Here is a 20,956-nt window from a genome sequence, read left to right as displayed (position 1 = left end):
CTTCTGCTAACATGTTAAAAGCAACACGCACACACAATCTAAATACGATCACGGGAGGAATCCCCTTTGTGTTACATGATTACCAAGTAAATCTGGCAACTTGTTGAGTTGCTTATGTTATTTGGTCCAATTAAACATTCCAATGATATGAACACATGTTGTTTCTGAGTAAGATATTCCCTGGAACCCAGTTTTAAGAAATAATAGAATCAAAAGAAGGTTGAAGGCTGTGTATTTGCGTTGATCATTGCAGTATCCTCTGCAGAGTGATTCTTGTCTTTGAAATGCTTCACAGACCACTTTCTGTTTGTTAGTGGTCCAGCTTTAGCAACATCATGCTGTTGTGCTTCATGCTCATAAACAAAGTTTCATGATTTAAGTTTGAGTCACCAACTAGCCATCTCTGCCAATGTTTGCCCATGGTAATAGATGTATATGAACTACACAGTATTCCATTTTTGCAATACTTTTACCTTCTAAACTGTTTGGCCAAGGGAGTAGATATGTGCTGACTAAACCCCATCTTCACCATTGACTTGAGACTGTAGAGTCACAGGTCTGGATTCTTATTTCTTTTGAGAAATACATTTCTTTGCAGGAGCGACAGGGTGCTGTTTCCTGAATGGACAAAGGCAGATGACTGCTGCACGTTCTAATCATCGCCACCACATACAAACACAGATTCTCACCCTCTCCTGGTGTTCAATAGGGTTTGGCAAAAAGAAAAAGTCAGAAAGGCTTTAGTGTCATTATGGTTGATGCTTTTCTGGCAACCAATGGACAGAAACGGTCACTCCAGTAAGCAGGAAGATAGAAGATAGACTGCAGTGTCTGTCTGTCCTGAGCTGCAGCCTGTGGCATGTCAGACAAATGATCAGAACAAAGAAAGGGAAGCTGGAAGGGATCAGCTGGACACTACATGTTGCTGCTCATAATAACAATGTAACTGTGACGAAGCTGAAATAGTCGGTTAAAAGGAAAATGACTCGCTGTCTGTCCTGTAGAACACAGCAGAGCTCGCACACATGCTCTGCAAGGCTAATATTCTCTGGGAATATTGTGCTCTTGCACCACCAACCTTCTGAGAGGCGCTCCACTTCAAACTTTCTTCTTTAACCAAAACAATATTAGAATGGAGGCGAGGATGTACGCTTTGGGGAAGAAAATGAGTCACATCGACATTCTAATTACAAGACATGCCAGCTGGAAGCACCCGAGAGCCCCCGGCATGTGTCCATGAGTTTTAGAGGACCACAGTCCACAACCCTAAACTGATTACAGAGTACACAGGAAATGATTTTCAGCGTCTTCACTGACCAACGTCCTTGTATTTCAAATTTAACGTCTGAAACACATTATGAAAAGTTGGGAAAGACCAACAAAGAAAAGTTCATAGAATATATATAGGACTTTCCAGCCCTAGTGACGGGTCGACTTATTGGTCGATTTGTTCTGGGTCGACCAAAATTCTGATTGGTCGACTTTTTGCCGTGTTAATTTCATCAGGAGGAAAGTACCAAGTGCTAATGGGGGTGTTTTCAGAGCACCCCAGTTTCCCAGATAACAGCCTGTCTTCAGAGAACACCCCCCTTGTTTGCACTATTTTGGATTAGCCCAACCCACTGGAGACAGGTCGATTGAAGAACGTCTCCGTTCACTTTGAATTGCCTTGGAAACTTGCCTTGCCTGTTCAACGTCCGGTGGTTGGCTGAATATCTATTCTATTTGGAGCGTTTCATCTACAGCGAGTCCTCCTCTGCCATCCATGTCAAAGACATCAGCAGTGTGGCAGAATTTTACAGTTTGCATATTACAGCTCGACTACAAACATGGCGTCTCATCTAAGAACGGGAATAGTTCAATATTATTGGCTATTGATATCATATTAAACATATTTCAATATTTTAGTCTAATAATCGTTTATTGGCTTTATAACTGCAGACGCACCCGGCCCCAACAGCAGCAGCATCCCTCAGCTCCACCCAGAACACCCATGTTTCAGTCATGCACAACTTTATTTCCTTTGCACTCTTCTTGATCTGGGATGTTTAATAAAGATAATCTTCCCTGAATTGTCTTTTGTGTTGAATTGCCTTCCTGTGCTGATATCAGTATATTTTGGGTAATCATGGGCTGTTATATTGCGCAGATGCACGTGATACAAAACGCTGTCAGAGCCGTCAGAGTTTCACACATCCACTATAGTCCTGAAATGTTATGAATGTGTCACAGAGGGGTAAGACGTGAGAAGAAAAATATCCAAAGCATTTGAAATAATGTGTGAATGAGGCAGTCAATCTTGCAGATTGTGTGTGTGTGTATGCTGGAAAGAGTTGCTGCTTGATTTCCGTTTCTATTGACTTGGCATTGATTCAACTGGACCATTTGACTAGGCTAACCTCCTTGTATGTGTTCATATGTACTGGAGCAGAATCAAGTTATTAACAGAATTATGTCTGATGCTGCAACGCTGTGTGGACTGTGTAAAAACCTTTCCAGACATTCTGCTGCTTCTAACCTCCTCTGTGGGAGATCCCAGTACATGTAAGTGCAGCTGAATTCACTGCACAGACGCCATCTTTGAGCTGCTTTAACGGTATAAAAAAAATGTAAAAAAATAAATAAATCAGGATTTTATTAGAACTGAGCAACGAAATCTTTAAAGTAGCCTTAATGGGCAAATTTTCTGTCACAATTGTCGAGTGCTAAATTTAAAGGAAAACACTTGTGCTTTATTATTTCTACAAAATTATGCAAAAATATGGAACTTCGGAGCATGTGTGGAGTGCCTGGGCCCATTTGGGTCTAGGTGAGCTTACGTATCAGGGCTAAATCAAGCTACTAAGAGGTTTACATGCATTTCAAAATTTTGGTTTTGATCAGACAAAAGTAATTTCCAAGTGCCATGTGAACCCAACACACATCAATTTCCCCAGCTTACTCTCCTCCTGGCCTGCTGTATGAAGATGGAAACGTGTAGTCAAACTGGAAGATTGCATCTTACTGCACATGTGGAATGGAATCTGGTCAGCTTATTCACATTACGTGAGAGTCAAAATATCACCTGTGTACTTGTTCTTAGTCAATATAGAGACAATTTAACCAGATTCAGAATAACATAACTGTCCTCACATGTTCACTTTCAGCAATAAGCTTCAACTCTGGTGTCAAGCTGAAACTTCGGGGATCTCAGCAGACTATTTTTCATGAAAGGCAGGCCTTCCCTAAGCCACATCACAAACTGACTGAATAGAATAGCAGAAATTCACCTCAACATAGAATCCCTGCGATGATTAATTCACTGAACACCTGTGCTTTACCAACTAAAATGCATATCATCCTTGCACCCAGGCCCCGGGGACAATAAGACCTGAGCAGCTAAAAGGAGATGCACCAGGTTCCTTAACACCAACTGTTCAGGGACTGCAGTTACTTTGGCCAGGGCTAAAACCTGAGCCCAGGGCTAAAACCTGAGCCCAGGGCTAAAACCTGAGCCCAGGGCTAAAACCTGAGCCCAGGGCTAAAACCTGAGCCCAGGGCTAGCTAGCCTGTGAGCATGGGCGTCGCACCCGTGGGGGATGGGGGTGTTTCGACACCCCCACTTTTACAGCAATATGACCCCCCCACACACACATTTTCCATAGGTAAACCCGTTTGCCCCATGGATGTATTATTTTAACGATTTGCCCACCCTCGTGGTGCACCAACATACAATGTGTTTTAAAGACTCTGTACCCTCTTTAGAATAATTCCATCCAGATTTGAGCAGTCTAAGTATTGTAGTTTCCATACAGGATCTAGTTTAGGGTGATGAGAATACAAAAAAAAATGCTGTAAAATGGCCCTGTTCTGCATTTTTACAAATCACAAAAAGGTTTCACAATTCCCAAACAAGGTTTTAATGAATCTAAAGCCTCTTTAGTATAATTCGTTCTAGATTTGAGCAGTGTAACTATTGTAGTTTCCATACAGGACCTAGTTTAGGGCGATCAAAATGCAAAAATGCAGTGAAATGGCCCTTTATACCCATCCATTTAATTCGTGAATCGGATGCCAACTTCAGCATCGTGTCTATGGGCTTGATGTGGCGCTCATGTGCCCCCCCGGAACACCCCCACATTTAAAATCACTGCTCCACCCCTGCCTGTGAGCACCTATCTCCATGTTGGCTCCAACAGTGACAGTAGCTTGTTAATGTGAAGAGCTCAACCCAGATTTATTCAATTAACTGTCACCATGTAAAACGTTTCGTGTTGAATGAGTGTGTACTGACCTATTCCAGGGGCAACATATATGAAGTAGAGACAGGTGGTAGACATAGAGAAGAAGAATATGAAGGCCAGAAATGATCGGTTGGAGATTCGAAGCAGTCGCCTCCAATTCATCATTTTGGCTTAGCCCTGCTTCTCTTCCGCTGATATCAATTCCATAGAATACCTTTAATAGTTAAAAGGTCCTCGAATTGATAGCCATAAATGTCAGCGGTGTGGTCTTGGAAAAAGCTCGGAAAAGGCTAAAAAGGCTAGTGATGCTAGCTGGCCTGCTTTCCTGTGCAAAGAAATGTCCAGATGGGAAAAGCAGGCTCACGTCGTTCTTATCAGGCAACCGAGAGCTTCGAGAAGCACCCCCGGTCTGGCATACTGGAACTGGAAGAATGATCAGGGATATTCATAAGTGCCTTCCATGGCCAGTGTCGGCAGCGATGGTTTGCTCGCTAACACTGAAGGCTATCATTGCAGGGGGCAGGACCGCTCAGCCCCTCTCCCAGCTGCCTCCTCTAGGCCGGAGCGACGCTTCAAAGCCGGTCCATCCTCACACTGCGCACTCCGGTCATGCTGTCACACAGCTCTCCTCTGAGTCCCAACGAACACGGCAAAGGGCAGCTTAGCTCAGAAAAGAAGAAATGAATTGAAATGGAAATCACATCTGCCTCCCTCACTATCTGCTGGCACTGCAGTAACCGTATCCGGTCAGTGTAACCCCGCCCCTCCCTGAGTCTCCATGGAAACCGGCCTTCTAACTTCTAATTCAGGGGACGCAGTCGGCATCACATGGTCTAGTCCAGGGGTCGCCAACCTTCAACACCCAAAGAACCATTTGGACCTGGTTCCAAAAGGTAAAGTTTTTACCATTACACTAAGTAGTATAAAAAACTGTTGTGTTGCATTTATGAAATCAATTAACTACTACAGAGAAAACAACACTTTATCTCCACATGCACCAATAACATTTTAAACTCCGAAAAGAAAGACGCTGGGTTGAAGGTTACTTCAAGAAATAATGTCTGTTTGAGTCCTGCTTGTTTTTATCAAATTAAAAGCCGGACTTCAATTACAGAGGAACAAGTTACCCCTACCCAGGGGCGATTTTAGGATCTGGTCTTTAGGGGGCCCCAGCCCCCCCAGTACTCACAGAGGCACATTATTTCTCACTAATTGAGGCGAACTAGTACATTTATTAATTTTGGAGCCGTATTAGTTTTGCTTTGAGTAGTGTTTTACCCTACAACATTCAATTTTGACCTCTTCATTTCAAAAGACTGTGGCTTTACAGGAATAACAGAGAGCCTGAGACAAATAGCTCTGGAGAGATGTAGTTGATAAGTGGACTGGTCACAAGCCTCGTTTTGAAGCAGGGTTGCCAGACACACAAGGTTGCCAGATTGGCCAGTCGCACCAAAGTATTGCGCAGGGGCAGAGCAAGTTTTTTGCATAATATAATATTTTAAAAATGTGCTGAGCCAGGGGGTGCTGAGCTATCTCACGGTGGTGCCTTGGCACCACTAAAAATACCCTAGCCTCGCCCCTGCCCCTACCCGAGGTAGAACAAAACACTACCAGGTTTTTCATATCTTTAATATGACTAGTTTTTGAAATGGATGGTTGTATATAAATATTTTTACTGTAAAATTAGTTTTTCTGGTTAATGTTTAGATGCTCCAAAAGCGAAAATAGTGAAATTTAGGCTTCTCGAAAAGGGACAGTGTTTGCCTTATCACATGTACGTATCTCTGGAAATAGTGATCAGAAAGTTGCCAAATTTGGACTGAATGTTCACAGACAGTTATTGAATCAGATAAAGCAAATATTTTATCAATAGCTTTGCCCATCTTTGAGATTTATACACTTAAACACACATGAATTATAGGCAGAAATTGAATCTGGAATTGAACCAAACAGCTAAGAGCATAACAAGTGCGGTAAGTTAGGCACCGAGACAAATGGGAAGACAATTTAGAAAACAAAGATAATTTAGGAAACAAATAAGTGCGTAAGGAGCTAGGATGAAACAGGTGATGTCCTAAGAGGGCGGATCAGGGTAGTGTTTCCTGAAGAGGTGGGTTTGCAGCCTGCGGCCAAAGATGGGCAGCGACTCAGCTGTCCTGATATCAGTCGTGAGATCGTTCCACCATCGGGGGGCCAGAACAGAGAAAAGCCGTGACCGTGTGGATGGTGCGCAGAGACCGCTGAGTGATGGGCCAGCCGCCTGGAGGCCGCAGAGCGAAGTGGTCGGGCGGGGGTGTAGGGCTTGACCATAGCCTGGAGGTATGAAGGAGCTGTTCCTTCCACTGCCCTGTAGGCTAGCACCAGTCTTAAACTGGATGCGAGCATCTACAGGGAGCCAGTGTAGAGAGCGGAGAAGGGGAGTGGTGTGGGAGAACTTGGGGAGGTTGAACACCAGACGAGCAGCAGCTTTCTGAACCAGCTCTAGAGGTCTGATGGCAGAAGCCGGGGCGCCAGCAAGGAGGGAGTTGCAGTAGTCCAGGCGGCAGATGACCAGAGCCTGGATGAGCACCTGTGCTGCCTTGGTGAGGAAGGGGTGAATCCTCCGGATGTTGTAGAGGAGGAATGGGTCGGGTACAGGTCACTGATGCGATGTTTGGCCAGAACGACAGTTGGTCGTCCAGGGTCACACCCACATTCCTCGCGGTTGACGTCACCACTTAGTCATCCATGGTGATGGCCAGGTCTCTGAATGGGCAGCCCTTCCCCGGGAGAAACACCAGCTCAGTCTTGTCCAGGTTGAGCTTAAGGTGGTGCATCGACATCCACCCCGAGATGTCTGCCAGGCACGCAGCAATGCGTGCTTCCACTTGGGTGTCAGAAGGGAAAAGACAGAATCAGCTGGGTGTCGTCTGCATAGCAGTGGTAGGAAAAGTTATGGGAGTGGATGACAGAACCAAGAGATGATGTGTAGAGGGAGAAAAGAAGAGGACCCAAGACCGAACCTTGCGGAACCCCAGTGGTGAGCTTCCGGCTGGGCTCCCTCTGGAGTAGGAACAGGATTTTTTTTTTACAAATATGTGTATTTGTAGATATATAATTTTCCATTTGTAAAACAAAAAGCCATTTGTGAAACTGACATTTGTGGATCACCAATCACACGTTTGTATTTTTTTCCCCACTTTATTGGTTTTCACAATTGAAAACGGTACATCAGATATACCTGATGTCGAGTCAAAGAAGAACATAAATGGATAATAATTTAAAAAAAAAAATTTATTCAGCCATCCTCGATCTCCCGAACAGTAGTTGCCATCTCGGTCTGTGTGTTCATCGACTGGTAGATTCTTGCTGGCATCATCAGGGGCCGGTACACCAGCACCGTAAGTGTTTGCAGCATCATTAGCCTCTTCTTCTGGATCTTGAGATTGAGCATCCTTTTGTGTTTCTAATCTGATGGACCGACGGCAATGGGGCCTGCGTTTCCATCACAAATATGCAGATGCAACACAAGGAAGGCTGTCCAGAGTGCGATCCATGGTGAAAGAGCTAGGGAACCGCTGTATAGATGCATTATATGCCTTCTATTTCAAAGCCCCACCCCTTCGGACGCTTTGGTCACTCGCTCTTGAGCGTTTTTAAAGCCTCAGTATCCGTAAAAGGCTTGTTGTGCCTGGTACCCAGTACCCAGGCACAGAGGTACGAGGTACCCAGGCACAGAGGTACCCAGGCAGCCTGCACAGACGCACCTGTTGGTGTCTCTTGTTCCATTAATAATTCCATTGTTTTTTTTCCGACGGGCTTCTGACTGCTGAGGATACGATTCCTTGAAGCTTGCATGCTTTGTGTTGTGGTGACGCCTCAGATTGTATTGTTTAGCGACAGCATCAGTTCTGTTGGAAATGAGGCGCACAGGTCCAGCGGTATTCTGCATCAACTCTCTGCTTAAGGCTTAGTGAGAGTGCCATGTTTCATGCTTCCAATATATTCAGAAGGCCATCCTGTTGACAGTTCAACGACACTGCATGTGACAGTGATGGACATTTTGACCGCCTCACAAATATTAACCGTAAAACTATACAGTCGCCCCCTAGTGGCATGCTGCAGTACAGATAATATGAATCCGTTAACACTGACAAAGGCTAAAAAATAACATACTTTGGTAAGGAAAAATATCAAATAATGATATTTTACTTAGGATTTGATTTTTATTCTTTTTGACTTTACGACAGCATCTGGCCCTCACAGTGTCTACCAAGAAATGTTCTGGGCCCTGGAGAAATGAGCCCTGCTCTATTGGATCCACAGTAACCGTCTCCCTCTTCCCTGAGTTCCCTGATTGCCCGGGTCCCCCCTTCGGCTTACAACACCACTGACCTGTGAATAAACTCTGTTTAACTCTGAACTCCCTGTGTCTGCGTCTGCAAGGCACCGAGCTGTGACAATGTGATTCAGACCTCAGGACTTATATTCATAAAGATCCTGTCAAAGAGGAAAAAACACATTTTCTTAATCTGTATGAAGGAGAAACTGAGGGATAGAAAGTGTTTTTGGCAAAGGTCTTTTTAAAGGAGGATGCTTTTTAAGTTCTACATCAGAGGTCACCAACTGGCGGACCGCGGTCCAGGTCTGGACCGCAAAGCCGTCCCATACGGACCCGGACCTAACCGGCCAAAAACAGAACGTTATGATAAAACCTGACAGAGCGCTTCCATTTTAACCGACGTAGCTTTTGTAGTCTTTACGGTAGCAGTTTAGCTGGTGTGGAAACGCACAGACCAATCCCACGTGATACTACTCAGCCAATCAAGTAAACATTGCAAACCTACAGTGCAGACAGAAAAGAGTTTGGGTCAAGTTACACATGAAAAGACGATAGATAGCATACAGTTAGAGAAAACAAAGGGAGATATACAGACGACTGACTTGAAGAAAGTTGAGAAACAGGAGTGAGACGGAGAAAAGGAGAGAAACAGGAGTGAGACGGAGAAAGGGAGAGAAAATTAAGTAACAAATGGCACTCTCCAAAAAAAGAAAAGTGGACAGCGAAAATAGAGCATTTAATCCGGAATGGACAGACTCGTTTCTGTTCATACTTCCCACTGGGAGCATTAAAGCAGTGTGTCTCATATGTTCAGAGACTGTGGCACTTATAAAAAGTGCCAATGTGAAACGCCATTATGAGACAAAACATAAAGGTTTTGAACAAACATACCCACTCAAATCTGAAGTGAGATCACAGAAAATAAGTGGTCTCAGAGCCCAATATGACCAGTCCAGAAAGCGTTCTGTGAAGACCTGTTAGGTGTCACTCCCCTTCAGACCAGTACAAGAGGAGAAGACATCTACCTGGCCATAAAGGAGATGTTAACAAGGAGAGGAATAGAACCAAAACAAGTGGTTTCAATAACCAGAGATGGAGCCCCTGCTATGATCGAGAACATTATACTTATCTGCAGTCATACATACATGTTCAGTTCTATGTTACGTGACAATAAATATTGTCAAAAAGTTTTTGAATTGTACTGAATTCATTTGATTTAACCGTAAGGTATTGATTACATGCAGATGTTGATACAACTACTTGGCTACTTAAATATATTTCACACTAAACTTAAATATATATCACACTAAATAGTTAGACATGATCTTCCGGACCTTTGCTTCAAGAAAGTTTCTCTAACTGGACCTCTTTAAATTTTAGTTGAATACCCCTGTTCTACATGATCAGTGTGTATATATTACTTGCTGTTGATTCAGCATCCGTTGTGTGAAACAAAACAAGCACCCAATCATAGCCATTTTACTCGCATGCAGAAAAAATGCAAGTTGTACAAATATTCCTAAATCCAAAGTGATGTTTCCATTTACTCAACTCAGAAGAAGAGTCCTCCTTAACAATGTAGTTGAACAATAAGCATACACAACTTGACATGCCTTACAACAGAAAGCCTCCTATTCACCCTATTCTCCATGGTTACAAGGGCGGAGCCATCTTGTTTATTTTGTGTTAGAACTTCCGGTGGCGCAGCTGAGTCATTAAAATCAACGGTAAAAAGAAGTCAGGTAAAATGACTAGTATCATTTGTGCAGTCCGTGGTTGCCATAATAATTGGAATAAGAGAAGATTGTCTCTTCAGCAAGAGTGTTTTACTCACGGGAAGAGGCGAATTGAATGCTGTGGGCCAAGTTTTAATCTACATCCGCCTCCTAGCGTTGAGGAAGACCGGCGTCTTTGGCTGAGGGCACTTAATTTAAAAAACCCTCCAAAAAAGCCCTATGTCTGTTCATTTCATTTTGTGGATAGTAGACGTACTACCCAACACCCGTATCCTGAAAAATGGCTTGGCTATGAAGCTCCGGTGCGACGTCCGCGACGACAGCTTGTTAGGCAATCAGGTAAGTTCTCAGAACATACTTTGCCCTAACGCGAGTTAGCAGCTAGCTACATTTGTGGTAACATTCTGTTATCGACTGCTTGTCAACACAGTTTTAAACGATTGTAGTTTAGGAGTAAATGTTTTAAAAATAGTGTTAACCTTAGTTAAGCCATGACAACACGGATAAATCTTAGTTTTAACTGAGTCATTATTTTCATAGAGGCATCAACCAGCAATGCTGCTGAGGCTGAGCCTGAGCTCAAGCCCGAGGGTGATGGACATCGTGACATCGGAACACAGTGGGAGGATCAATGCATGACCGAGCACGACTATGCTGCAAGACCTTTTCTTCTCCAACCTCTGCTGTGTGACCAGGCCACCCAGTGCTCAGCGAGCACTGCAAAATATAAAGAGCTTGTGCGAAATGACAACCTGAGCCTACTCTACACTGGGTTGCATCTGGATGCTTTCACCTCCTTGGCTGACGACCTAACCCGTGATTTCACTATATTCATCCATGGGATCAGGTCTTAATGACTCTCATGAAGCTTTGTCTGAACCTACTTCAACACGACATCGCAGAGAGGTTTCAGGTATCACAGCCCTTCGTCAGCAAGGTCATTTCTTACTGGTTAGAGGTCATGGAGGAGAGGATGCGGCTTTACATCCCTTGGCTACCCAGGGAGACTATTAGGGCAACAATGCCACAGTGTTTCAAAGAGCATTATCCATTAACCACCTGTGTCATCGACTGCTTTGAAACGCCCCTTCAGAAGCCCCACAACCTTGATTCCAGAGGGGAGTCTTACAGCCACTACTATGGACAAAATACCATCAAGTTCCTGGTAGCAATTGCACCTTGTGGCCTTATCATGTTCGTATCACCTGCATATGGAGGAAGGTGCAGTGACAAGTTCATCACTGCAAATTCTGGTTTTCTGGAATACCTGCGTCCAGTTGATGAGGTCATGGCTGATAGGGGCTTTGTCATTCAAGATCTCCTCACTGAAAGAAGGGTCAAGCTAGTCCTGCCAGCTTTTACAAGAAAAGGCATGCCGCTTTCAGAGGAGGACACAACCAACACAAGACGCATTGCCAATGTGCATGTCCATGTTGAAAGGGTCATTCGCAGATTGAAGAACTTTAGAGTTCTCTCTCAAACAGTCCCAATTAGCCTTGCATCTAAATTTGAAGAGATTCCGAGAGTTTGTGCTGCCCTGTGTAACCTTCGTGGTGACATCATTCATGACAATGACGAATAAGTTTTAACCCATTTTAAATCAGTTCAGTTAGCCTAGTTCATTTGTTTATTGTTCATTTGTACTCATGTTATTGTGGTCATTAACTCCTGTTTCCCTGTTCCAACAGATATCCTTTGAATGGTGTTACAGTGCCGCCACGGCCCCCTCCCCCCTCCCCCCCTTTCTGTCCTCTCAAACCCCAGCTGGTGGAGGCGGATGGCCACCCTTCCTGGTTCTGGTTCTGCCAGAGGTTTCTTCCTGTTAAAAGGGAGTCGTTTCTCTCCACAGTCGCCTCAGGCACGCTCAGGACGGGAGATTGGACCGAAAAAGTTTTCAGTGCAATCTGTTGGTTTCCTTAGCTAGGAAATTGTTGTATTTGGCGCTATATAAATAAAAATGAATTGAATTGAATTGAATGTTCAGTGTTCATTAAAATTGTTATGACCTGGTGCATAAAGACACAGCTGACGCAGCTTTTTAAGCATTCAAATGTAATAAATATTACTTATTTATTAAGTAATTAAACCAATATTTGTTAACATTTGTTGTGGTCATCTTGATGATGTAAAGAAATGAGAAACACCACATTTTCACCTCAAACCATGTTGACAGTAAATAACACTAAATGAATCATTAGTCTACATTACATCAAGACAAAAAACAAGGCTACATACACTACTACCCAAGTAACAAAAGGTGATTTTTTTTTTAAATGGAAGCTAAGATAAGATAAACTTTAATGTCCCAAAGAGGGAAAATTGTCTTGGGCAAGTAAAGTCGCATGTTGCATAACATAACAGAAAAGGAACACTGAACTGCACACAAGACATCAGACAAACAAGAAGCAAGCAACACAGTAAGTTATAGGCATGTACAAAATACAACAGCATATCAGAAAAATAAATAAGGTAAGTTAAGTATATTACAATTTGTTTCTGAATGTTTAAAACATGAAAGGTGATTATTTTTGCAAGAGAGTGAACGGTTCAGTGTTTTTGCAAATAGTTTTGGAATCGAACTTTTCAAATACTTACTTGCATAACTGTGTGTACCTATCACAAAGCAACAGGCGACCCTCCTGGTACTCGTCTGTTGCAAAGGGAAGCATATGCTTGAAATAGAAGGACCGTAGTCTGGCCACAGTGTTGACACAAAATGTCTGATCATATGGGACATGGAGCAACATCTGCTTGGAGGCAGACCAAATCAAGAGCTTACAGGCCCTCAGGCCTGTGCAGAACATGCCAAGCTGCACTTGGGTGTAGAAACCCTGAGGACCATTTGGCTGCAACTGAGGCACACCGTCCAACATCTTCACATCAAACCTCTTGTTGAAGAGATCTTCCAGGTCTTCGCAATCCTTCAGAAAAGGGCACTTCACCTCAAGCAACTCCCCTGTGTTTAAGATGCCATCAGGGCTTGCTGACAACCAGGGCTCTGAAGGACACAAAACAGTGCCACTCTGGGCAACAGTGAAGCCACACCCCTCTAACCACCTAACAGCCAATGCCTCTCCTGCTACCCCATGCCTAGTTGCCTCATTACCATGAAACCTGGGGTAGATATGGTGCTGCAGAAAATTAAGCGGGTTACTTCTTACCGGGACCTTCTTTGCCGAGCTGGCCGTTATTCTTAGTTTTCGAGAGTCGTGCCAGAGGTGAGACGCACTCTGCTCCTGAGTCAACTGCTCCAAGGTCTTCATTTTCTCGGAGGAAAGGGCAACAAACATCTCATAGAAAGAGCTACATCTCCGGCAAGAGTTGATGCCGTCATGAATGGCATGAGCTTCAACAGAGGCTTGGGGTGTCTCGAGAGCAACGGTGGCGTTGACACATTTGAAGAGTAGGCTTGACTGTGGCAGCTTCAGATGTTTAAAGCCATCTCTCAGCTCGTCCTGTGAATAAAAAATTGGGGTGGGGGGTAGGGGTAGAAGGTTGGGCCTTACATCGGGTGCCTGGTAGGCATCTGTTGGTTTGTGGTGTGAGAATGAAATATCCCCCAGCAGCTTTGGGACAAGGTTGCGCTGTGTCCCGATGTTCCACAGGCGCTGCTCATCGGTGCTGGCCAGTCCCGTGAGCCCATTGGACACTGCATTCTCCACCTAACATCAAATATGGTTTCAATCAATGACTACTTAAACAAAAAACTGACATGCATAAATTCAAGGATATTTTAGTTCATGGACAGATACCAATGGCAAACAGCTTATCCTTAAAAAAATGTTGTAAAACATTGTTAACAACTGATCACCAAACATAACCTTATCTCTCTCCCTGGCAAAAGTAATTAGACTGAAGGTGTGCTAGGGTTGCCAGAACAACCTGTGTCAGCTGTTCCCTCCATTGGGAGTGGACAGCTTACTTACAGGTTTTTTTGTAGGAAGCTTACCTATTCACAGAATAGATTTTAAAAGCCTGCTGATGGTTTACAAATCCCAGAACAGTTTAGGCCCAAAATACATCTGTGATCTGTTCAGAGAATATAAAGCCAGCAGAGCTCTTAGATCCAAGGACTCAGGTCAGCTGGTCCAGTCCAGAGTCCAGACTAAACATGGAGAAGCAGCATTTAGCTGTTATGCTGCAAACAAGTGGAACAAACTGCCAGTGGAGATTAAACTTTCACCAAATGTAGACATTTTTAAATCCAGGTTACACACATTTCTGTTCTCATGTGTCTATGCATGAAATCTGCACGCTATCTTTGAATTTATCTGGACTGTTGCTTGTTTTTAAATTCATTTAAATTATTTTATTTGTTTCTCTTTATATTCTTTTGTGTATTTTTAATGCTTCTTCCACTCCCTGCTGCAATGCTTTTATTTTATGTGAAGCACTTTGAATTGTTTGTACATGAAATGCGCTATATAAATAAATTTGATTTGATTTGATATTCTTGAAGGAAGAGACACTGACATCTTCCATCGGTTAATTGTCTTGTCATTGTCTTGCTTTTGATAAAAGGCAGACTTACCTGGGCGCCATTCACTTACCTTATTCCTTGAAACAGTCCGGATATTTGACAAACTACGTACAAATGGTCATCAATAATCTTGAGCTTTATATACCCAAAAACAAAATATGTTAATAACCATTGTCAAGGCAGTGAATACATTTTCAGATAATACAGATAATATAACGTAATGTTCTCTGTCTGTGATACAAAGGACTACTAACAGTAGCCTAGGTACACCACAGGCTGCTACAGTAAGAAAGTAACGTCAGAGAGCACACTAGGCCTACGTGAACATGAGCAGTAACGTTAGAAGAAAGGGGCAGACGGCCTAACGTTAAGCTATAAATGTTTACGTGTCCTAACGTTACATAACAATATGGTAAAGTTACACAAGGCCGACCTCTCATTGTGTTCTAGATATGAATGTGTTTGGTAATGTTTGTCACTGACACTGGAGAACAAAAATAAGAACGGCTAGAAATTGTCTTCCCAGGCCGGCAATACAAGAGCATCCTGTTGTCTCCACAACTCCCTCCGTTGTTACCAAAACCCAAGCGTTGTGACCTAGAGAGCTGGCCTGGCTTGGGCTTACGGTGGCTTTTAAAAATAAATTTTGATCATCCAGTTTATGCAGCAGGACGCGACCGACCTTTCCGCTGTGTAGGTACTGGTATGCTTCGGTGCTTTTAAAGTTTTTCATCGAAGCCCCGTCTACGCCTACAGATAAAACCATATAATTGAAAATATCGCCATACATCACAGGGGGCCATCTCCTCATATCGTTCATCCACTCTGTTATTAGCCTAGGGTGTAGTAACATTCAGAAGCGGTCTTTGCATAGAGGCATAGCTAGGCAACCGCCTTGGGCCCCTCCACTGTAGGGGCCCCCTGACTAGCTGCAAACTTCCCATAGGCCTACAGCTGGTAATTGGGGCCCTTTGGACAGTAATTCACAGATAGTGCGTTCATAAATGGTGATTTTTGTATGTTTAAATTGGAAACAATAACAACACAATAAATTACAAAGAAATACAGATTACGTGCACACCCCCTCTTATTCGCGTTAAAATGGAATATTCCATCCATGCCATGTGCGCTAGACCAGAGTGGTGTAAAAAGAGAGTGGCGACACTCCCATAGACTTCTATAGAAAGAAAGGAATGCGGAAGTCACGTGGGTCACGGAGACGCCACAGTTCCAAACAAGAGACGCAGCTCCGTTAACCTCAATTACTCGTCAGGAACAATTACTGGTAAGTTAATAAAATAACAGCATTTTAAACGTTTTTTACATTTTTAAACATTATCTATCAGAAGTATACTCTTAGATATCGTTATTTTTACATTTGGTTAGCATGAAATGTCGATGTTGATGTTAAAAATGGAATGGATTTAGGGACCTAACTGAAAGCTTGGTAACGGAGGCTAACGTGAGGTAATTAACGTGATCATTTCACTAAAGTCCGTTAACTTTTTATTGTCAGGTGACATTATGTAAAGTTGTTATGATTGTTATGTTTTAAAACATTACCAAAATACTATATAGGCCTATAGTAATAATACATTTAATACATTTTTGGTATTTCTGATGTATTTTCTCCCGTAAATTGATTAAATTACAACATTTTTGGCATAGTGAGGCATTAGCTGACTGGTCTTTAATTAAGTAAGTTTTTTTCAGCATGACTTTGCAGCTGTGATAATGAATTTATTCATTTCTCTGTTGTTGTTGTCAGGGAGGTCAGCAGATGTGGTGGTCGCTGCTGTCATGCTGCCATGGATCAACCCTTTCTACAATGTCCAAACCCTTGAATTTGATCAAATACAGTTCATTGTTGCAGATTAATCTACCCAACAGTATTAATAGCAGTAAAAGAACTTCTTTAATAAGGCTTGTTCTATTTCATCCCTACTGACCGCCAGAGGGCGGTGCTGAAAGCACTGAATGTCCCTTCGCGCATGCGCCGTTCGAGTAGTAATACCAACAGAGTCACACCTGTGACATGTCGGATGATCAATCAGAGGCTATATAGCCTGACGTCATCCGTCACTCTGCTCCTTTTTCTTCTCGCGTGCGGTTCGCTTGCATAGCATCAACCTTTCTTGGTCATTTCACCGTCGTTTGACGCCCCATTTGCCTGTTGGCTGGAGCAGCGATATTTCGCCCTCCTTAGGGGCTGCGACTGGTTACTCTTTGATCGATCTTCTGGGTGTTGGTGATGGTCGCATTTGCCCCCCCCCCCTCCCGACTCACGGCTTCTGGTTGGTGTTGTGTTACGCACTTCAGCTTGGCTACTTGTTAGCCTCTCCGGTTGTTGTTGCGCTTTAAATTGTGAGCGGTAGCGCCTTAACCTACCGTTTTTTCAGTTCTGAACTGAGCTAAACAGTTGATTGTTTGGCTCTGAACTGAGCTATTGCTTTAATCGTTTACGGTGGCGTCTCGCCCCCTCTCTCCCGATATTGAACAGCTGATTGTTTAGCTCTGAACGGAGCTACCCGCGGTAGCATCTGAGCTTTGTTTGCTTTAATCGGTTGCGGTGGCGTCTCGCCCCCTCTCTCCCGATATTACACAGCTGATTGTTTAGCTCTGAACTGAGCTATTGCTCTAATCGGTTACGGTGGCGTCTCGCCCCCTCTCTCCCGATATTAAACAGCTGATTGTTTAGCTCTGAACGGGGCTACCTGCGGTAGCATCCGAGCTTTGTTTGCTTTAATCGGTCACGGTGGCGTCTCGCCCCCTCTCTCCCGATATTGAACAGCTGATTGTTTAGCTCTGAACGGAGCTACCTGCGGTAGCATCTGAGCTATGTTTGCTTTAATCGGTTATGGTGGCGTCTCGCCCTCTCTCTCCCGATATTACACAGCTGATTGTTTAGTTCCCTAAACTGAGCTACCTGCTGTAGCATCTAAGTTTGATTTCTTTATTTGGTGACGGTGGCGTCTCGCCCCCTCTCCCAATTTTGGCCTAACGGTGCGTTCACACCAAACGCGGTGCGAATATTCGCACCGCCTTACTCGCGCGATCGTTGCCGCAGGTGTAAATTAAATTCAATCGCCTCAATCGCACGACTAAAAAACGAGTAGCTCAAGGGGCTATCCATGGCTGATATAAGTACCATCGCGTCCTTTTACCTGCTGTGGCAGTCCGAGATTCGTCTGAAACGCACACGCCGTCAGTGACATCATCCGGTGGTGCATTCAGCTCGGATAATTTCACCGCCTTCTCCATGAGTTCCGTCTGGATGACGGCCGCCTCCAGCGGCACCCCAGGCCCACCAGGACCCAGCCCGACGACCCGCTTGGGAGTACCAACGACCCGCTCGGGAGGACCGGCGCCGCGATCTCTCGGCAGGACACCATGCCACAGGCGCCCCGCAGCTGAAACGGAGCCGCGGCCCAGCTGCGGAGCGCCTGCAGCCGGCGTCCCGCCGAGAGATCACGGCACCGATACTCCCGTGGCGGCCGCTTCCAGCGGTGTTTCGGGCTCGCCGGGACCCAGTTTGGTGGCCTGCTCGGGAGGATCGGTGCCGTGATCTCTCGGCGGGACGGCGGCTGCAGGCGCTCCGCAGCTGGGCCGCGGCTCCGTTTCAGCTGCGGGGCGCCTGTGGTTGGTGTCCTGCCGAGAGATCGCGGCGCCGGTCCTCCCGAGCGGGTCGTCGGGCTGGGTCCTGGTGGGCCTGGGGTGCCGCTGGAGGTGGCCGTCATCCAGACGGAGCTCATGGAGAAGGCAGTGATTTAATTTTTTTATTTTATTTAGGACCATGTGCAAAGTACATTAATTACAAAGTAAAGAGATGACCTGCACCAGATTGTAGCTTAGAAGCTAATTTCCATCTGCAGTCCCATCTGCATGTCACAGACACGACTCCATTTCAGCTGCGGCGCGCCTGTCCATCTGTCTCCACGTCACTGTCGTCCAGAATCTCAACGCTGATAGGCTGTCTGGCGCGAATATTTCGCCAAAGTTGGATTTTTTTAACTTGCGCGAATCGCATATTTTCACTTGCGCGGCGGCAATCGCCTCACCGCACCGCCTCACCGCTCCTCATCGCGCCGCCGGCTCGAATCCGCGTCTAATCGCGTCTTTGCATTGACTTTGTATGTAATCGCATCGCCCGACCGCGTCTGGTGTGAACGCACCGTAAGGCTTATTCAGTTTTAGACTGGGCTATATGTGGTAGCATCTGAGTCTGATTTCTTTATTTGGTGAAGGCAGCGTTTCGCCCCCTCTCCCAATTTTAGCCAACGGCTTATTCAGTTTTAGACTGGGCTGCCTGTGGTAGCATCTCAGTTTTGCTTGCTTTAATCGGTGACGGTGGTGTCTCGCCCCCTTTCCCGATATTGGCCATGGCTTATTCAGTTTTAGACTGGGCTACCTGTGGTAGTATCTCCGTTTGATTTCTTTATTTGGTGATGGTAGCGTCTCGCCCCCTCTCCCAATTTTAGCCAGCTGATTATTCAGTTTTGAATAGCTACCTGTGGTAGCATCTGAGTTTGATTGCTTTAATTGGTGACGGTGGCGTCTCGCCCCCTCTCCCAATTTTAGCCAGCTGATTATTCAGTTTTGAATGGCTACCTGTTGTAGCATCTGAGTTTGATTGCTTTAATTGGTGACGGTGGCGTCTCGCCCCCTCTCCCAATTTTAGCCAGCTGATTATTCAGTTTTGAATGGCTACCTATCGTAGCATCTAAGTTTGATCTCTTTAATCGGTGACGGTGGCGTCTCGCCCCCTCTCCCGATATTGGCCGACGGCTTATTCAGTCTGAGATTGAGCTACCTGTGGTAGCATCTGAGTTTGATCGCTTTAATTGGTGACGGTGGCGTCTTGCACCCTCTCCCGATTTTAGCCAACCGCTTATCCAGTGTTGGAGTGAGCTACCTATGGTAGCATCTGAGTTTTCTTGCCTTAATCGGTGACGGCAGCGTTTTCGCCCCCTCTCCCGATTTTAGCTAATATCTCACTCTATTTTGTGCTGAGCTTTAATTGGTGACGGCAGCATTTTCGCCCCCTCTTCCGGTTTCAGCTGACATCTCACTCTATTTTTGCGCTGAGCTCTAATTGGTGAAGGTAGCATCTCGCCCCCTCTCCCAATTTTAGCCAGCTGCTTATTCAGTTTTGAATCGAGCTACCTGTGGTAGCATATGAGTTTAGATTGCTTCAATTGGTGACGGTGGCGCCTCGCCCCTCTCCCGATTTTAGCCAACCGCTTACCCGGTTTTGGAGTGAGCTACCTATGGTAGCATCTGAGTTTTCTTGCCTTAATCGGTGACGGCAGCGTTTTCGCCCCCTCTCCCGATTTTAGCTGATATCTCACTCTATTTTGCGCTGAGCTTTAATTGGTGACGGCTGCGTTTTCGCCCCCTCTCCCGATTTTAGCTAATGTCTCATTGTTTTGTGCTGAGCTTTAATTGGTGAAGGCAGCGTCTCGCCCCCTCTCCCAATTTTCGCCGGCCGCTTATTCAGTTTTAGATTGAGCTACCTGTGGTAGCATCTATGTTTGATTGCTTTAATTGGTGAAGGCAGCGTTTTCGCCCCCTCTCCCGATTTTAGCTAATATCTCACTCTATTTTGTGCTGAGCTTTAATTGGTGACGGAAGCGTTTTCGCCCCCTCTCCCGATTTTGGCTAACCGCTTATTTGGTTTTGGAGTGAGCTACCTGTGGTAGCATCTCAGTTTGATTGCTTTAATTGGTGACGGCTGCGTTTTCGCCCCCTCTCCCAATTTTAGCTAATATCTCGCTATTTTGCACTGAGCTTTAATTGGTGACGGCAGCGTTTTCGCCCCCTCTCCCGGTTTCTGGTTTGTCGTCCTGTATTCTGGACGTAGCTGACAGTGTCAGCTCCTCTGTTCTTTCTGCCTGCGGTTGGACTCGGGTCAGTTTCGAACATGGATGGCTCCCACTGTTGTGTGGATTGTGGGACCGTGCTTCAGGCAGATGATGGCCATGACCTGTGCCCTGCCTGCCTTTGACATGATCACCTGGTGGGGACCCTATCAGAGAATTCCTGCATGAACTGTGGTTACATGCCCCGTGCTGTGTGGGTGACTCGGCTGGCCCGATTGCGCCCCGAGGTTGGCAATGACCTTCCACCTTCTGGGAAGGTGACCCTCCCTAGGCGCTCGAAGCGCCGGTATGAGGCCACAGCCTCTGTGGCTCCT

The 20,956-nt window shown here is 45.1% G+C and overlaps 1 protein-coding gene and 1 pseudogene across 2 annotated transcripts in view; one reads left to right on the top strand and one right to left on the bottom strand.

The window, feature by feature from the left end:
- b4galt6 (UDP-Gal:betaGlcNAc beta 1,4- galactosyltransferase, polypeptide 6) overlaps positions 1-4,979 on the bottom strand; it is a 56,814-nt gene extending 51,835 nt beyond the window's left edge. For both annotated transcript variants that reach the window (XM_075484580.1, XM_075484581.1), the window contains exon 1: positions 4,274-4,979. In XM_075484580.1, coding sequence (XP_075340695.1) covers positions 4,274-4,388 — 115 coding nt within the window. In that variant the 5' untranslated portion in view covers positions 4,389-4,979. The remainder of the gene's footprint in view (positions 1-4,273) is intronic.
- A 5,315-nt stretch (positions 4,980-10,294) lies between these two features.
- Positions 10,295-11,865, top strand: LOC142400698 (uncharacterized; annotated as a pseudogene).
- The last annotated feature ends 9,091 nt before the right edge of the window (positions 11,866-20,956 follow it).

The sequence above is a fragment of the Odontesthes bonariensis genome, chromosome 15, assembly GCF_027942865.1.
Source record: "Odontesthes bonariensis isolate fOdoBon6 chromosome 15, fOdoBon6.hap1, whole genome shotgun sequence".
NCBI classification, from domain to species: domain Eukaryota; kingdom Metazoa; phylum Chordata; class Actinopteri; order Atheriniformes; family Atherinopsidae; genus Odontesthes; species Odontesthes bonariensis.
Note: the sequence above shows the minus strand (reverse complement) of the source record. Positions and strands in the feature narration are given on the sequence as shown.